At 39.3% G+C, this 16,979-nt stretch overlaps 1 protein-coding gene across 10 annotated transcripts in view; it reads right to left on the bottom strand.

Annotated features, from left to right (window-relative positions):
• Positions 1-318: 318 nt before the first annotated feature.
• LOC138749377 (CTD small phosphatase-like protein 2) overlaps positions 319-16,979 on the bottom strand; it is an 81,935-nt gene continuing 65,274 nt past the window's right edge. For all 10 annotated transcript variants that reach the window (XM_069910604.1, XM_069910605.1, XM_069910608.1 and 7 more), the window contains 4 exons: positions 15,823-15,902; positions 13,363-13,489; positions 9,633-9,728; positions 319-6,284 (listed from right to left, as the gene is read on the bottom strand). In XM_069910604.1, the coding sequence (XP_069766705.1) occupies positions 6,219-6,284; positions 9,633-9,728; positions 13,363-13,489; positions 15,823-15,902 (369 nt within the window). In that variant the 3' untranslated portion in view covers positions 319-6,218. The remainder of the gene's footprint in view (positions 6,285-9,632; positions 9,729-13,362; positions 13,490-15,822; positions 15,903-16,979) is intronic.

Genomic DNA, 16,979 nt, shown 5'->3' with positions numbered 1-16,979 from the left:
CAGGCAGCTCCATGGTTCTCTTCAAGGTAGCTCCATGAATCTACATAGCAGACAGGCAGCTCCATGGTTCTCTTCAAGGTAGCTCCATGAATCTACACAGCAGACAGTGGTTCTGTTTCAAGTCTCATCCAAATGAAAGTACCTCCACAGTGCAGCACTCCCTCAGCACCATAAATTTCTGGAATGAGTTGTGAACCCACAACTTGATGATTCAGTCAATTGTGCATTACCCCAGAGGAGCAGCTCTTTAAATCTTGAGAATGAAACCTTAAAGGTAACAATCAAAATAAAATGAAAAACACAATGCAAGCAGGGACATTTCATTAAAAAATTTATTGATTGTATATACTTTTCAATTATAACAAAAGCAACTATTGCTCATCATGGGAATTGTTTGATTACTCCATGGTGAGATAATTGTTCAGAAAGCTCTGAGGTTTGCCTATGGCCATTCAACCTTGATTGGTTAAAATTGCAGAGTCCACATCAATGGAGTTGATTGATCTTTTATTAATCCAGGTTTTAGATTTACACTTTCCAAGTTACTGCTAAGAACAACCAGTACAAAGTAAATGAGCGGCACCAATTTTGGAAAGTTAACAGAATTTAAACTTGGTTCAGTTGTGGTTTGGAGAAATGCAGAAAATGTAAAGATTCTAAAATGGAGAATGGGGCATTGGAATTGATAAATAGAAAAGAAACAATCCTGTCACATGTCCTGTGTCAAATGAAGACAGTGCAATCTGTATAATGGGCTTCATTTTTAGGGTTTTCTTTGCAACCATCATCGTCACATATGACTGATAAGTGAGCATGTGAATCTGCAGACTACTGCATTACCACCAAGCTACAGCAATCCTGCTCCTGGAAATCACAGAGGCACTGGCAGCTGTTAGAGCAGGGAATTTATTACAGTCTTATTACAATCTTCAATTTCCTATTTTAAAAAAAACGATACTCACATACCTACTCACTCCCTTCCACCACTTATATCCTGCACTATGCTCATTGAACAATTCTTCATCGGCATGGGGCATCTGCTCCTCATCAGATATCGAGTGCTCAGATCAGAGAGATTTGATACAAGATCACGATGGGTTTAGATTGGGCAAACAGAGAGGCTCCCATTAGCAAAACCCCCTCCCCCCCAACCTGCTGGAGGAATTACTGGCTCCTGAACCAACTCCCTATCTCCACTCTGCACTCGCTCTCAGTCATGATGAAGGGTTCTGGCCCAGACGTGCACTATTCTTCATTTCCTCTGATGCTGTTCAACCCACGGAGTTCCTTCAGATGGCTTTGTGCTCCTGTTTCCAGCATAACCAGTATCACATGTGCTTTCATTTCCATTTTCAGATGAAAAACTATTACTAGGAAAATCTTTTTTTTGCATGAAAAAAGACCAGGGTGACCTTCTGGTTTTGATTGCACTCCCTATACATATTGTGAAAATCAGCTTTTCAAGGAAGAATAGAAAAGACACTCAAGGGAACACAGTTTTGTAGGCCTACAGGAAAAGATGATTAACTCTTGATTTTTTTTTCCCATACTGCAGCATGGAGATGGCTTTCTCCTATCCTATATCAATTATGTGAGCTGAGATTTTCTGGCAAATGTTCATGCCAGTGCATTTACAGAATGGAAGTTTCTTGACTGGTGAGAAAATACTGCACCTGTCTTTTAGAAGAGCATTAGAAAACTTTAGTGGCTGGTAGTTGCTCAGTTCAGGAATCATGAACTTCCTGTACGTCATAACTACCACAAAAGATTGAATAGATTTGCAGCCATTTTCTCATGGATGTGAAGGCTGGGAGGCGATCTGATGGAGATTTTCAAGAGTATAAAAGGGTTGATCCAGCAATGTTTCCAAACTCAAATCCAGGCCTCATTAGTATAAACTCACTCATAAACTAATGCAGGAGACTTCAGATGACAATATCTGGAGCAACAAGAAATTTGTTGGATGAACTCAGCGAATAAAGCGGCATTAGTGGGAGAGAAAGAATGGTCACAGATTTTGGGTCAGAATCCTTCATCAGGACTGAAAAAAAATTAATTAAAGTGACTCTTTTTTTGCCAAAAGGTGCCAGGAATGTGAAAATCACCCCGACAGGGAATAATTGTAGCCACAGCAGTTCAAGGGGAAGTAAAAGGGAGAAAGGATAGAAGGATACAGTAACAGGCTCTCCATAATAGAGGGAGAATATTAGAGACACACAAGAAAATGCAAATGCAGGAATCTGGAGCCAAATGCAACTTGCTGGAGGAACAGTGGGTTGAGCAGAATCAGAGGGAGAAAAAGAATGGTCAAGATTTCAGGTAGAAACTTTGATGAGATGCACATTAGCATGTCCAACTTGGCAAAGGGACCCAGTTTCAAAGTTGCAGGTTCTCTCTAATTATAGAATTCAAATAGAATGCACCTTCAATATTGAGTGGCTAAGCCAGGCTTGTGTGTATACCATACCAAGAATGTGCTGGCACAAGATCAATACTCACACAGGAGGAGTACTGCACATCCTTATACTTGGTTCCAGTTTGAAACCAAAGGACAAGGTGCTTTTATGTGCGGCCAGCACTAATCCATTTCATGACAAATGGAAACCACCAAGTTGAGGTCCAATTTCAAATGCACTCCAAATGCTCATATGAACACATTAACACTCTGCTACCTCTGCAAGGTGGCCAAGAGCACTAATTCCAGTTCATGTTGGTGGCTGGTGGGAGGCAAGGGACAGGCGGCAGTGCGGTGCCGCTAGTAGAAACGCTGTCTCTCTAGGTTCAATTCTGAACTCAGGTGCCATCTGTGTATTGCATATTTCTTTTAGCTGTGTGGAGTTCCTTCAAGTGCTCCAGCTTCCTCCCATACCCCAAGGTCATGCAGGTAGGTTGGTTGGTTAAGTAGCCATTGAACATTGCTGAATGTGTGTAAGTGAGTGGCAGTGTCTGGTGGGAATGGAAGGGAAAGTTGGGAAAAGTTTAAAAAGATTAAATGAAGGATTCATGTAAATGGGTGTTTGATGGACTCAGTGGGCAGAATGGCCTGTTGCCCTGATGTTCATTTGACTCTATTTTGACCATTCCAACCATTTTAGGAGTGGAGCAAACTGAAGTGTTGTAACAACTTCTTAGACTAGTCCTGATCAGCCAACCCAACACTGAACAACATCAAACCATGGGATGTGCTATCTGAATCAGTTACACACAAAATTAGTGTGCTCCATGACTGGAACACAGAAAAACTAGAAGCTGATAAAGTGCCTTTTATTGTTGCTGTTTAGAGATCGTAGCTAATCAGTGACCAAAGTCCAAAGACCCCTATTTAGCCTATACTTGCTCTTGCCTCTGGTTTAAAAAAAAAATCAACCTCTTTCAGAATTACTAAATGAAAAAAAACATCTATTACCATTTGCAAATTTCAACCATTGTTGAATGTAGAAATATTTCCTGGCTTCAACTCTAAAAGACCTGGACCTAATTATTAGACACCCTCACAAATCCTAGTCTTCCCAAACAGTAGATTCTCCCTCTCCATCCTCTCTCCTTAATGTCTTAAAAACTTTTTTTTTAACATCATCTTATCCTTCTAAATTCCATGGAATGCAGAGAACCGAAAGAGTTGTCTTTTCAAAATATCAATCAGTATCTATATATTTGACAACTGTATCTAGTTACGAGCAGAGGTTCAAAAAATGATAAAGTGAGAATGTACAGAATTTTTTGTTCTTTCCTGACAAAAATAACATTGTATTGTGTTGAATCTTTGCATTAACCTGAATATAGATCACAATAATCTTCTTGCTTTTGATGAATTAAGGCATTAAATGCAAAACAAAACTTTATATCATGATTTTTTTATGTTACAGGAAGGAACTGAGGCAGAGACAGATCATCTTTTGGAAAAGCATCAGATTAAGAAGAAGGTTCAAGGCAAGAGAGCTGGGGCAGTGGGATTTGGCTTGGATTACTTTAACGCAGAATTTGCAAAACTTCAAAATGTTTGTAACATTTGTAAAAGTAATGTTCTGTACATTTTTTATTTCAATAAAGACAAAAATGACAAACAGCATAAAGAAAGATGCCCAGACGCCCTAAGGTATTTAAATACATCTCAAAGGTTATCATTAAAGTGAATCTGTAGTAAATAGATTCCTGCAAGCAAAATACCTTTCTTTAAATACAAAATCAGTATTTCTCTGAAATGCAAACGCTTTTCAAATTATTTTCTGCAGAAAAACCTGCCATGATTAAAATATTTAATGGATAAAAGGGGTTTCTTCCTCCCCACAAAAACAGGCATTTCTACATGCTAGATTTTAACGTTTCAGTGTCACAATGTGCTAACTACATACACAATAGATAATAGTAGGAAAAACGCTCAACCTGATGAAAAGTTAAAATCTTCATTAATACACTGAAAAAGTAGACATAACTCATGCCTTTCATAAAATCAAAAATACAAAAATTAAACTGCTTTTTTTTTTAAAAAGATTTCTCCTTACTTTAAGGATTTTTTTAAATGAAGCTGCATGTAGTTTTGTACAAGAAAGTTTTGTACAAGTAAACTGGTAATATACATAAAAAAATTAACTGGCATTCTCATTCATGTGCTGCTCACCATTCCTTTGCTACTGCACGTCTCGTCCTGAATGATCTTCTCAAGTTCTAAACCAAAGGAAATGCATCCAGCTTCTCTCCAGAAAAAAAGTGCCGCTTTCTCCAGTTTCCTTAGAAAATTAGTTCATGGCGATGACTGTGGCATATCAATGCAGTCTAGAGGCAATTCATGCAATGCTCCTTCGAGTAGACAATACCGTGAGAAAAAGTAAACCGGTAAAGATACTGGTGTTGGGTAGGGAGAGAGGAGACGTCTTCTTTTAAAACAGGGGATTAACAACATAGTTTATTTTTAGGAAAGATGAGGACAAAGGGAGAGAAAGCTGAAAGAAGAGGGAGAGAGCAGCCAGAACATAGGCCCCACAGGTTTGGCTTGCACATTGCCATTCTCCTGCCACCACTGATCACACTTCTATTGCATTTACCCAAAGAGACCAGGAACAGTGGCACATGTTACTACAAGCAGACCAGACCTCAAATTGAGCCTGTTAGATTTTATCAACTGTAATCATTTTTCTGCATTTCTTCCCTCTGTCCCAGCCAGGCTGAGACTATACAGTTTATGGGTTTAAAATCAAGGTTAAGATGCAATTTCAATACTTTGAATTCTTGTATCAGTCTCTCCTCTTGTGCTCTCACCCTTTCTCTTAAAAGATTACAGCTACTGTGGGCAAAATGTTTCTGTTCCTTAATATAAATAAACTTGTATGTAACGTGATTTATTTTGACTAACCTATAGATTTATCATTTTATTTTAACAAATATACATTACTTCACAACCAGCCAAAGCAGGAAGGTGTGATTCAAATTAGATAAGATTCTTTCCTGTCTGGGGAGTTGAAGGAGGCTGGAAGAGGGGAAGGAATTCTACATTACATTATAGTTAAAAGGAATGCTTTTATAATTGAATATTATTTCATATACTAGGAAAACACAAAAGCCTAAAACCTGAACCATATATTTTTTTTGTATTTTTTATATACTGGCCATTCCTGTTGAAATGAGACCTGCATTTTGATAAGTGGTACAGACCACTTTAAAAAGCACCACCCAGAGGAAAAATAGAATCAGCATTCTCCTCCTATGTAAACCTGTGATAATACAGGTTAAACAAAATGCTGGTGGCAATAACAGAAATACTTTTAGAAAGTGTTGATTTTTGTGTTACAAAGGAAAGTGCCAAACATTGATAGGTGATACAGTCAAAAGTCTCATCAACATGTATTGCAACAGACCACAGCATTTCACACTTGTTACCAGCAAACTGTCTTTAGAAGCACATCAAATAGGACAACAGAATATCTATTGTGTGCTGTACATGTGCTATTGGGATCTGCACGTTCAGATTTTTTGACTGCATATACCGTTTCTTATTTAAAAAAAACCCTGCAATATCCTTTTCTGTTCCAAACCACCTAGATCTTTGAGACTGAGTTCACTCTCTGCATCCCCTTGGTTAATTGTGGGTATCCAAGACAAGAAAAGCAAGACGAGGTACAAAAATGCAAATTTCAACAGTAATGGCAATGTCTTGTAGTCCAAAGGGTCCTGCTTTTGACTTCTCCTCTGTCCCCTTCAGAGATGGTGTTGGCAGTATGTTCTTAATCTGGAGGGAGCAAATCGTGCAAACGAAATTTCTCTCTGATGTGGGGTCGAACATCTTCATTCTGAGAGAGAGAAGTATATTAGAAGAGTGAGCTCAGTTGAACTTTGGTTCTGATGGTTCATTAGGCAGTCAGTGACATCTCCAATGGTGTTCCCACAGAGTGAGGGGAGAAGCAGGTGAAGCAAATTTCTTCAAAGTGCTTTAATTCTGCTTCTGGTACAGACAAGGATATCTCTAGAAGCCCTATCCATTGAAAGAACTGTGCAGCTGAGGGCATGACTCTGTAATGAGGCTGCAAAAAGACTTTGATCGATTAGGAAGGAGAATGGCCACAGAAGTGTCACATGAAATACAATGTTGGAAAGAGTATAGTCCTGCACTTTGGTAGAAGAAATAAAAGGGAAGATTATTATTTGGATGGGAAGAATATTCAAAATTTGGAGGTGCAAAGGGATTTAAGAGTCCTAAAAGTTAACCTCCAGTTCAGTGATAAAGAAGGAAAATGCATTTCACGAAGAATAGAATATAAGATAAAATATTACACAGAAGAGCTGGGACATGATGTTGAGGGTTTGTAAGGCACCGACGAGACCTCACTTGGAGTTTTGTGAGCAATTTTGGGCTCCTCATTTAAGAACACAAGAAATAGGAGCAGGAGTAGGCCATCAGGCCCGTCGAGCCTGCTCTGCCATTCAATAAGATCATGGTTGATCTGATCATTGACTCAACTCCACCTACCTGCCTTTTCCCCGTATCCCTTAACTCCTATTTTATGCAAAAATCTATCTAACTGAACTTTAATTATGTTTAATGAAGTAGCCTCAACTGCTTTCCTGGGCAGAGAATTCCACAGTTTTACTACTCTCTGGGAAAAAGTTTTTCCTCATCATCTTAAATCGACCCAACTGAATCTTGAGGCTGTGTCCTTGGCTCTGGTTTCAGCTACCAATGAAAACAATTTTCCTGTCTCTATCTTATCTATCCCTTTCATACTTGTATATGTTTCTATAAGATCTCCTCTCATTCTTCTGAATTCAAGTGAGTGTAATCCCAGGCAATTTAGTCTCTCCTTGTAGGTCAACCCCCTCATCTCCGGGATCAACCTGGTGAACCTCCTCTGGACTGCTTCCAAGGCCAGTATATCCTTCCTCAAGTATGGAGACCAGACCTGCACACAGTACTCCAGGTGCAGCCTTACCAGTACCTTGTATCGTTGCAGCATGACCTCCCTGCTCTTGAATTCAATTCCTCTTGCGATGGCCAACATTCCATTTCCCTTCTTAATAACCTGTTGTACTTTGTGATTCATGCACAAACACTCCCAAGTCCTTCTGCATTATAGCATGCTGCAGTTTTTCATCATTTAAATAATAATCTGCTCTTCTATTTTTCCTACCAAAGTGGATGACCTTGCATTTACTAACATTAAACTCCATCTGCCAGTCCTTTGCCCACTTACCTAACTTAACTATATCCTTCTGTAGCCTCTTCACATCCTCTGTACAATTTTCTTTTCCGCTCAATTTAGTATCATCTGCAAACTTGGCTACACTAAACTCTGTCCCTTCTTCCAATTCATCAATGTAAATTGTGAACAACTGCGGGCCCAGCGTCGACCCCTGCGGCACCTCACTTACCAGTGTCTGCCAATCACAAAAACACCCATTTATCCTGACTCTCTGCCTTCTGTCAGTTAACCAATCTCAGTCCATGCCAATATACTTCCCCCGACTCCATTCATCTGTATCTTATTGATAAGTCTCTTGTGTGGCACCTTATCAAACGCCTTCTGGAAATCCAAATATACAACATCAATCTGTTCCCCTCTATCAACCGCACCCATTATATCCTCAAAGAACTGCAGCAAGAGAACTGCAGCAAGTTTGTCAAACAAGACCTGACCTTTCTGAATCCATGCTGTGTCTGTCTGATGAACCTCTTCGTTCGAAATGAAAGGATGTGCTGACATTGGAGAGGGCTCAAAGGAGGTTCACAAACATGATTCTGGTAATGAAAGGGTTATCATACGAGGAGCATTTGACAGTTCTTGGCTTGTACTCATTGGAATTTAGGAGAATGAGGAGGGGTCTCATTAAACATTTTGAATGTTGAAAAACATAGACAGAATAGATGTAGAAATATTGTTTCCTGTGGTGGGAGAGCCAAAAATAAGAGGATAAAACTTCAGGATTGAAGTTAGAACAGAGATGCACGTGAAGGAATTTCTTCAGTCACAAGTTGTTAAATCTGTGGAATTTGTTGCTATAGGCCATTATGGAGGCCAGGTCATTGAATGTATCTAAGATAGAGATTGATAGGTTCTCAATTAGCCAGGGCATCAAAAGTTAATAGGAGAAAGTCAGGCAGTGGAGCTCAGTGGGAAAATGGATCAGTTCATGATTAAATGGTGGGGAAAACTCAATGGGCTGAATAGTCTATTGGATGCGATGTTGAGGCTTTATAAGACACAGGTTAGGCCTCACTTGAAGTACAAGTTACAGATTTGGGCACCTTATTTAAGAAAGTATGTGCAGGCATTGGAGAGGGTTCAAAGAAGATGAACAGTAATGATTCTTGGAATTAATGGATTAGCATATGAGGAGCTTTTGATGGCTCTTGGGACTGGGAGCTTAGAAGAATGAGGGGGCAGAAGTTGAAAGGCCTGGACAAAGTAGATGTGGCAAAGTTGTTTCCCATAGTCTGGGCACAACTTCAGGATTGAAAGGCACTAATTTAAAACAGAGGAATTTCTTTAGCCATAGAGTGGTGAGCCACTGAAAGTTGCTGCCATGGGCAGTTGTAGAGGCCAGGCCATTGGGTGTATTTAAGGCAGCGATTGATAGGTATCTGAATAGTCAGGATTTTAAAGGTTATGGGAGAAGGCAGAGAGAGGAGAGGGACTGAATGGGAGAATAGATCAGCTCATGATGGAACAGTGGAGTGGACTCAATGTACAAAATTGCCTACTTCTGCTCCTATATTTTATGGTCTAATAAGCATTTATGTCATAAACAACAAAACAGCATCTTATTTAAATATGTGAGATTTGCAAATGGCGGATGACTTAAATACATTTAGCTTAATTCTTTTTCTCCTACTTGTGTTCTTCACTTGCCTGAAAGCGCCATGATTTGCAGCAAGACAGTTGAAGTTATGCTCCGAAAATTATTTGACCAGTGAGAACATTGGAATTAAATCCTCACAGCCTAGTGTGCAATTTTCCACAGGGATCACTGGATGGAAATTATGAATGCAGATTATGGACATTTCCTCGTAATTATAAGCACTCAATTGCCAGCCATTTATAACAGTTATATTAGCAAAGTCCAGATAATAAATGGAAAATCTTCCTTTAAAAGCACTAATAGGAAACGCTCTTTATTGCACTTTAATAATTGCTATAACTTACCAGTTCTACAAGTTTCTCTAAAAATGGAATCAGTTTCAAAAGCTCCGTGTCATTTTTATCCATGAACCAGCTCTCAATTGGAATTCCATTGGATAGCTGATAGAAAAGGATTGAAGGGTACATTTTACCATAGCTCATAATCAGCTTGTTGCACAAACTACAGCCAAAGCTACTGTACAGCAGTCCCCAAAGTTCACATCAATTATAGAGTACGTCAAAGGGAGTAGTATAGAGCTTCTCAACCTTTTTTCTCCACTCATATACCACCTTACATAATCCCTTACTAACCACAGACCACCAAAAAAAAGGTTGAGAACCACTGCCCTAAAACTATGGCATAGGTGCTTTGTGGTTAGTAAGGGATCACTTAAGGTGGTATGTGAGTGGAAAAAATGGCTGAGAACCACTGTAGTACATCTAATCACATATGTTAAAAAAAAAAATGACAATATCCTCCAATACTGAAAAACAATAAATGCTCCAAAGAGGCATTAATTCCAAGGTTCTCTATTCAATGTTTCTCCCTGTAATATCTTTCCCAAATGATAAGGTAGCCAGAAGCAACAAGGGCAGACCCAACTGTTCCCAAGCAGAATGAGCACATGCAGATACTTAGCCCAAGTTTGTTTTTCCTCAAGAATACAATGTAATACACAAAATATCCTCAGTCCGGAATCAGGCATTGGTTAAAATGGTGTGTAGTCAAACGTGTGTTCCACATGCCTCCTCCTCACTCACTTCATCTAAACCCTTTAGAACATTGCTACTGTTCCCCAATCACAGACCTAATTTCTGCTGGAGATCTTCCCCGCACAACCTTTTACTCCATAGTCTCACAAGGAGCCCATTCCAGTTTCTTCTTCAAGATCATTAATTTTATTTTAAATTTATGGCCATAGGCCCTTCTGGCCTAAGAGCCTCTGTTGTCCAAGATCACCACTAAGCCCGTACGTATTTGAAGGGTGGGAGGGAACCCACACAGACAAGAGGAGAATGGACAAATTCTTTACAGACAGCACCAGATTCAAACCCAGGTCGCTGGTGCTGTAATGGCATTGTGCTAACTGGTACGCTAACCATGCCTTCCAATCAGCAAGATCACAAAGAAGGTCTATCCTGGTAGATCAGCTTCAGTGTCCATCAGAACTTATTTTTTTCAACCATGGCTCTATGTTTTCTATTTTCCCCATCTCATTTGATTTGCATCCATGTCACCTCAGATGTGAGTTTTTAGTTTTCAGGTCCCCAGCTGAATCATTTGCCACACAGATATCAAAATATCTGTAGCAAAATTCAATCAAAATAGGCTGATGGTCATTTGCTTCTTTAAAGAGAAATTCAGCCTAGCTGAACTATTCTCACAATGAACAATTTTAACTCTGTTCACTTGCTCCAAAGCTGTAGTTATGAGACAGAGGAAAGTACAGATGCTGGTTTCTGAAGCAAAACAAAATCTGCTGAAGGAACTCCGCAGATCAAGAGAGAGAGAGAGAGAGAGAAAATGATCGAGATAAAGGGTTTCAGCTCAATATGATGACCATTCTCTTTCTCCCATTGACGCTGCTCAACCCGCTGAGTTCCTGCAGAAAATTGATTCAGTTGTATTGAAAAGAACCTGCATAAGTTCAAGATATTTTTGTCACTTTCTGAGATTTGTGGAAGATTCCTTTTCAGTCTCTCTCTCTCACTTTGTTCTCCAGTATGTTGATTACTGCATTGATAGGCTTCACTGTTTTTATTCTTGCACTACCTGCTATAATGCAGTTGGATAATCATGTTGAGGAACTTTGGGGGACATCCGATGCGCTCTAGTATTTGCCAAAGCCCTTTCCTGCTCACGGTGTCGAAGGCTTTGGTGAGGTCAACAAAGGTGATGTAGAGTCCTTTGTTTTGTTCTCTACATTTTTCTTGGAGCTGTCTGAGGGCAAAGACCATGTCAGTGGTTCCTCTGTTAGCGCGAAAGCCGCACTGTGATTCTGGGAGAATATTCTCAGCGACACTAGGTATTATTCTATTTAGTAGAATCCTAGCGAAGATTTTGCCTGCAATGGAGAGCAACGTGATTCTGAGGTCCTCCATCAGCCAGCTCCCCACCATGACTACCAGCCCCCCCACATCTCCATCGGGCACACAAAACTCAAAACGGTCAACCAGTTTACCTATCTCGGCTGCACCATTTCATCAGATGCAAGGATCGACAATGAGATAGACAACAGACTCGCCAAGGCAAATAGCGCCTTTGGAAGACTACACAAAAGAGTCTGGAAAAACAACCAACTGAAAAACCTCACAAAGATAAGCGTATACAGAGCCGTTGTCATACCCACACTCCTGTTCGGCTCCGAATCATGGGTCCTCTACCGGCACCACCTACGGCTCCTAGAACGCTTCCACCAGCGTTGTCTCCGCTCCATCCTCAACATCCATTGGAGCGCTCACACCCCTAACGTCGAGGTACTCGAGATGGCAGAGGTCGACAGCATCGAGTCCACGCTGCTGAAGATCCAGCTGCGCTGGATGGGTCACGTCTCCAGAATGGAGGACCATCGCCTTCCCAAGATCGTATTATATGGCGAGCTCTCCACTGGCCACCGAGACAGAGGTGCACCAAAGAAAAGGTACAAGGACTGCCTAAAGAAATCTCTTGGTGCCTGCCACATTGACCACCGCCAGTGGGCTGATAACGCCTCAAACCGTGCATCTTGGCGCCTCACAGTTTGGCGGGCAGCAGCCTCCTTTGAAGAAGACCGCAGAGCCCACCTCACTGACAAAAGGCAAAGGAGGAAAAACCCAACACCCAACCCCAACCAACCAATTTTCCCTTGCAACCGCTGCAATCGTGTCTGCCTGTCCCGCATCGGACTGGTCAGCCACAAACGAGCCTGCAGCTGACGTGGACTTTTTACCCCCTCCATAAATCTTCGTCCGCGAAGCCAAGCCAAAGAAGACCTGCTATAATATAGCAGACCAAATCTCAGTAGAAAGTCCTGTTGTCTGGATTTCCATTGTCACAAATATTCCCCTTGTTCTCCCTATACTCTGCAGCCACTTCACTACCACTGAAAACATGCTTGATTTCAACTTTCTTGAGCTCTCTTGATACATTTTGGGGCAATGATTTCACAGCAGACTAACAGATTTCTTGGACCGTTCTCATAGAAAAATCCTGGTCCGAAACATGATAATGAATAAAAGGTTCAAAGGTTGGATTTAATCATTTTAGTCTGTCAAGGGTTGTGGATGGCATTGGCAAGATCAACATTTATTGACTGACTCTAAATGGCTAGTTTTGCCACTTCGTCAATTACACTGAGTCTGAAATCACATTCAACACAGTACGGATACTTTTTTCCAAGGTATGGTATTGAAATTAGATGGGACTTTATGATTATCTAACAATAACATGGATATTCTTCCTTATATTTACTTACTCCAGATTTTTTAAAATTAAATTAATTCAGTAACCATGATTGGATTTGAATTCATACTTTGGAACATTTGTCTAGGCTAACATGACCACAAAACTGTAAACATTATAGATATGAAAGAGAACAGTATATATAAAGAAGTCTGATCCTCTATTTCTAATCTCTTGATACATTCAATTGATTTATGGTTCAAGCAAGTTATTTTGATTTAATTTTTGCAGATCAAAAAACAAAAACGGTCAGAACATAATACTGGACGCTCTGGTCCTTCTTGCTCCCCACTGTATGATTCTTGAACTAACCTGGTATGCAAAGGCTTGCGGAGAGTTGTCAATAATGATTGTTTTTGAAAGATCCCTTCCAAGGATATTCAAATCCTTAATGTAATTTCCCTGCACACACACACAATGTTCACGGAATAGTCTATGCCTAGATGAAAATAACATTACATGTTAACTGTAATGAACTAAGGTATAAATGAAGACTGGGTAGATTAAAAACAAAATGGCAAAAGCATGAATTAAGTTGCATTTTAAAAAGGAACATAAATTGATGATCTGAGATATGAAATGAAGCCTCTGTTGCAAGTATATTGGCAGCAAGCCAATTACAAAATTTCATAAACCAGCCAATTGGGTAAGATAGTAATGAAATGCGTGGCTTCAAAGTTAGCAATAGTGTCTAAAATATTTTGCGTACATTTACTTATGTTCATGGAATCAGACGAGGTGATGGCATACAATGAGGTACCAATTAGCTGCACTAAATAGAATAGATTTGAACCAAGCAGGGCTGCTCAAAAATTTTTCCTTTGGAATCACATTCTTTTGCTTAAATTTTACTTCCAACTTACATTCATAACTCTTTTGAATTGATGTTAGTACTCATCCCTCTGAATTATAGATCAAGATCCTCATGAGCTATTTAAGTGGTCAATGCACAGTAGCACTAGGGGTTATAATGGAGAGCTGGCAATCTTTAGACGAGACGTTAAACTGTAACATTTTCATGCCACAAAAAATCTTATGTGGGTGCATGTCAAAGATTCCATGATAGTATTCAAAGCCCCTTAAGCAACATTTTATATTAACAGACAAAATTAATGATGGAATTCCCTTTTGTGGATCTTGCTCTCCACAGATTTGCTGTCTCTGTAGAGATAACTAATCAGCTGTTCCTCAACTCTGTGGAGTCATGAAAATCACATAATAAGTGCAATTCCAATATTAAACAAGTTTAAACTCTAAAAATGAGGAATGAGTTTCATGCTATCATCGCAGGGACAACTATTTTTTTTCCTAAAAGGGAAGGGCAGCTGGAAACAGGCATTCTACCCCAAATGATCCTCTCCACCTCCTAGTGGACAACACAGTGAAACTGGGGCAGAGCACAGAGTGGCCAGATAACTGCACTGGGAATCCAGGGGCCTAGATAGATGATATAGAACATGTGTTCAATTCCCACCCAGGTTCATCTAAATTCAATTGATTAAATAAAAATATGGAATAAAAAAATAAATGAAATTATTGCATCTTTAAAATCCATCCTTGTTTATTGGCCTGTTTCTGCCTCTAACAATGTAATCAATTTTCAACTGCCTCTTGAAATGGATTAATCAGTTACTCAATTCATGGGACAATTTGGGTTGGACAAAGAATTCTAGTCTTATCAATAATGTCTACATCTTCGTATGAATTATAAAGTAAATGGGAAAGACCCAGGGGTAGCAATATAGATTATAGGCCGAGGAAACACAACAGGAGAGCACTCAAAAAATAGGGATGTGTAGCCAGTGTGCATTGGAGTGCAAGCTGGCTAATAGTTAATCATTTAAATTTTTTTTTAAATTTAGAGATACAATATGGTAACAGGCTCTTCCACCCCACGAGCCCACTCTGCCCAATTACACCTACATGATCAATTACACTACCAACCCCGCAAGCTTTTTAGATGGGGAAGAAACTAGAGCACCCAGAGGGAACCCACAAATACACAGGGAGCACATACAAACTCCTTATGGACAGCGCCAGATCCAAAACCGGGTCACTGCATTGTCTAACTAGTACACTAACCACGCAGCCTTTATCTTGCATTTAAATGTAAAGCATGCTATGGTATATGGTTAGAAGAACAAAGTAGGACATTCAGAAACTGCCTTAAAGCACAAGTTTCACAACTACAAAATTGATTGCTTGGGCTGAGGTGAACTGAAATTTAGTCCGATCTACGCATCTCACTCCAAACCTGTGACGATAACTAATATAAATTTGAAGACAATACTAGGTTATAGTTGGAATTCTATTCACATAATGAAGTTTTCAACTTGTTGTCCAGGACAACCCACAAGTAATTTATGTCTCAATTATGAAATAAATAATGAATTTTTAACATAGTTAAATGTCCAAAAGGAGCAAAAGCACTGACAAATAAAAGGAATAGGTCTGATCAAAGAGGCAGGTTTTGTCTTACAAAATGAGCAACTGTTGGGTTTAGGGAGGGACCTTCGTATCTTAGGACTCAGACAATCAAGGCCTGGGCATCAAGGCTGGAATAAGTAAACTTAAGATACAGAAAGGGCCAACGAGAAAAGATCTTAGAAGGTTGTATGATTGAGAAGATAAGGATATTCTTTTTTGATAGTAAAAGAATCCAATCTTGAAAACATTTGCTTGTTGAGACAATTGAAGAAGAGGGGTTTAACCACAATTATTTAGTTTTCATATTTCTCATTAATTATATCACAAGCATTTCATGGAACTTGCCTGACAAGCAGTTTCTTAGGATCCAGAATATTCAGCAATTTATCTGCATAGACTTTCTTAGAGGCAGTGAACAAAATAATCTGCAGAAACATTAGGGAAACATTATAAAGTGTAGTGCAATATTTTCTATTTTTCTGCAGAAGAAATACAAATATTTTATAAAATAATTTCTAAATGTTATTTACAAGATATTTTTACCTGGACATTTATCCAAATTTCATGAAAAATAATCTTAAACTACAAAGTACAAGAAAATCCCAGAGATTATTTACTGGAACTATTATAAACAGGGGCAATTTCAAATGTGAGCCTGTTTCCAGTTGCCTGCCACTTTAATCTTATACCCCTCTGATATTCTAAATTATTTACCCTTTACCTAACTGCTCCAATGAAGCTCAAAATAAGCTTTAGGATCAACACTTATTTATCCACCATTTTTCTGGACAGCAGTTTCTAATATTAATACTGCTATTTCCATCTGGAGCTATCTTCAATAGTCCCATGACCAACTTTCATTTTGCACTATCATCTTTGATATTCCTGCTTTCCATCCAACCACGGACCTTCCTTCTTAACGTGGATGAAACTTACTTCACATTTCTGATTCTGATAAAAAGTTCATAGTTTACATTAACGTATATCTGCCAATATTGCTGAACATGTCTTGAATTTTGTTTAAATGGGGGTGCCTTTTGTAGCTAAACTGGAACTTTCAATTGGATTTCTTGGATTACAAGTCCCCCCAATCACAATTACCATTTTAAATGGTTGCTAAAAAGTAAACGTGAACCAATTGTGCATAAAACACATTGTGAAAAGGTGAGAGAATAAAGTGCAACCACTCACATATTAAAATGTGCTTCCACTGAAAATATATTGGTCAATTCTGTAACACAGCATTTGACACTAAGCTTGAAATTTAAGAAATGCATAATCAAAATGTTATGGAATAATAGCTCCTGTCTGAATGGCGACATGGATCCCTTCTAATTCGCCTTTCGTAGCTGCTGGTCTACAGTGGATGCCATCGCACTGGCTCCACACAAACCCCTGGAACACTTGGAAAGTACGGATGGATATATCAGGATGCTCTATCAACAACAGCATTTAACACCATCATCTCAAAACTGATCAGCAAACTCTAAGACCGGGGATTC

Source organism: Narcine bancroftii, chromosome 14 (assembly GCF_036971445.1).
Source record: "Narcine bancroftii isolate sNarBan1 chromosome 14, sNarBan1.hap1, whole genome shotgun sequence".
Classification (NCBI taxonomy): domain Eukaryota; kingdom Metazoa; phylum Chordata; class Chondrichthyes; order Torpediniformes; family Narcinidae; genus Narcine; species Narcine bancroftii.
Note: the sequence above shows the minus strand (reverse complement) of the source record. Positions and strands in the feature narration are given on the sequence as shown.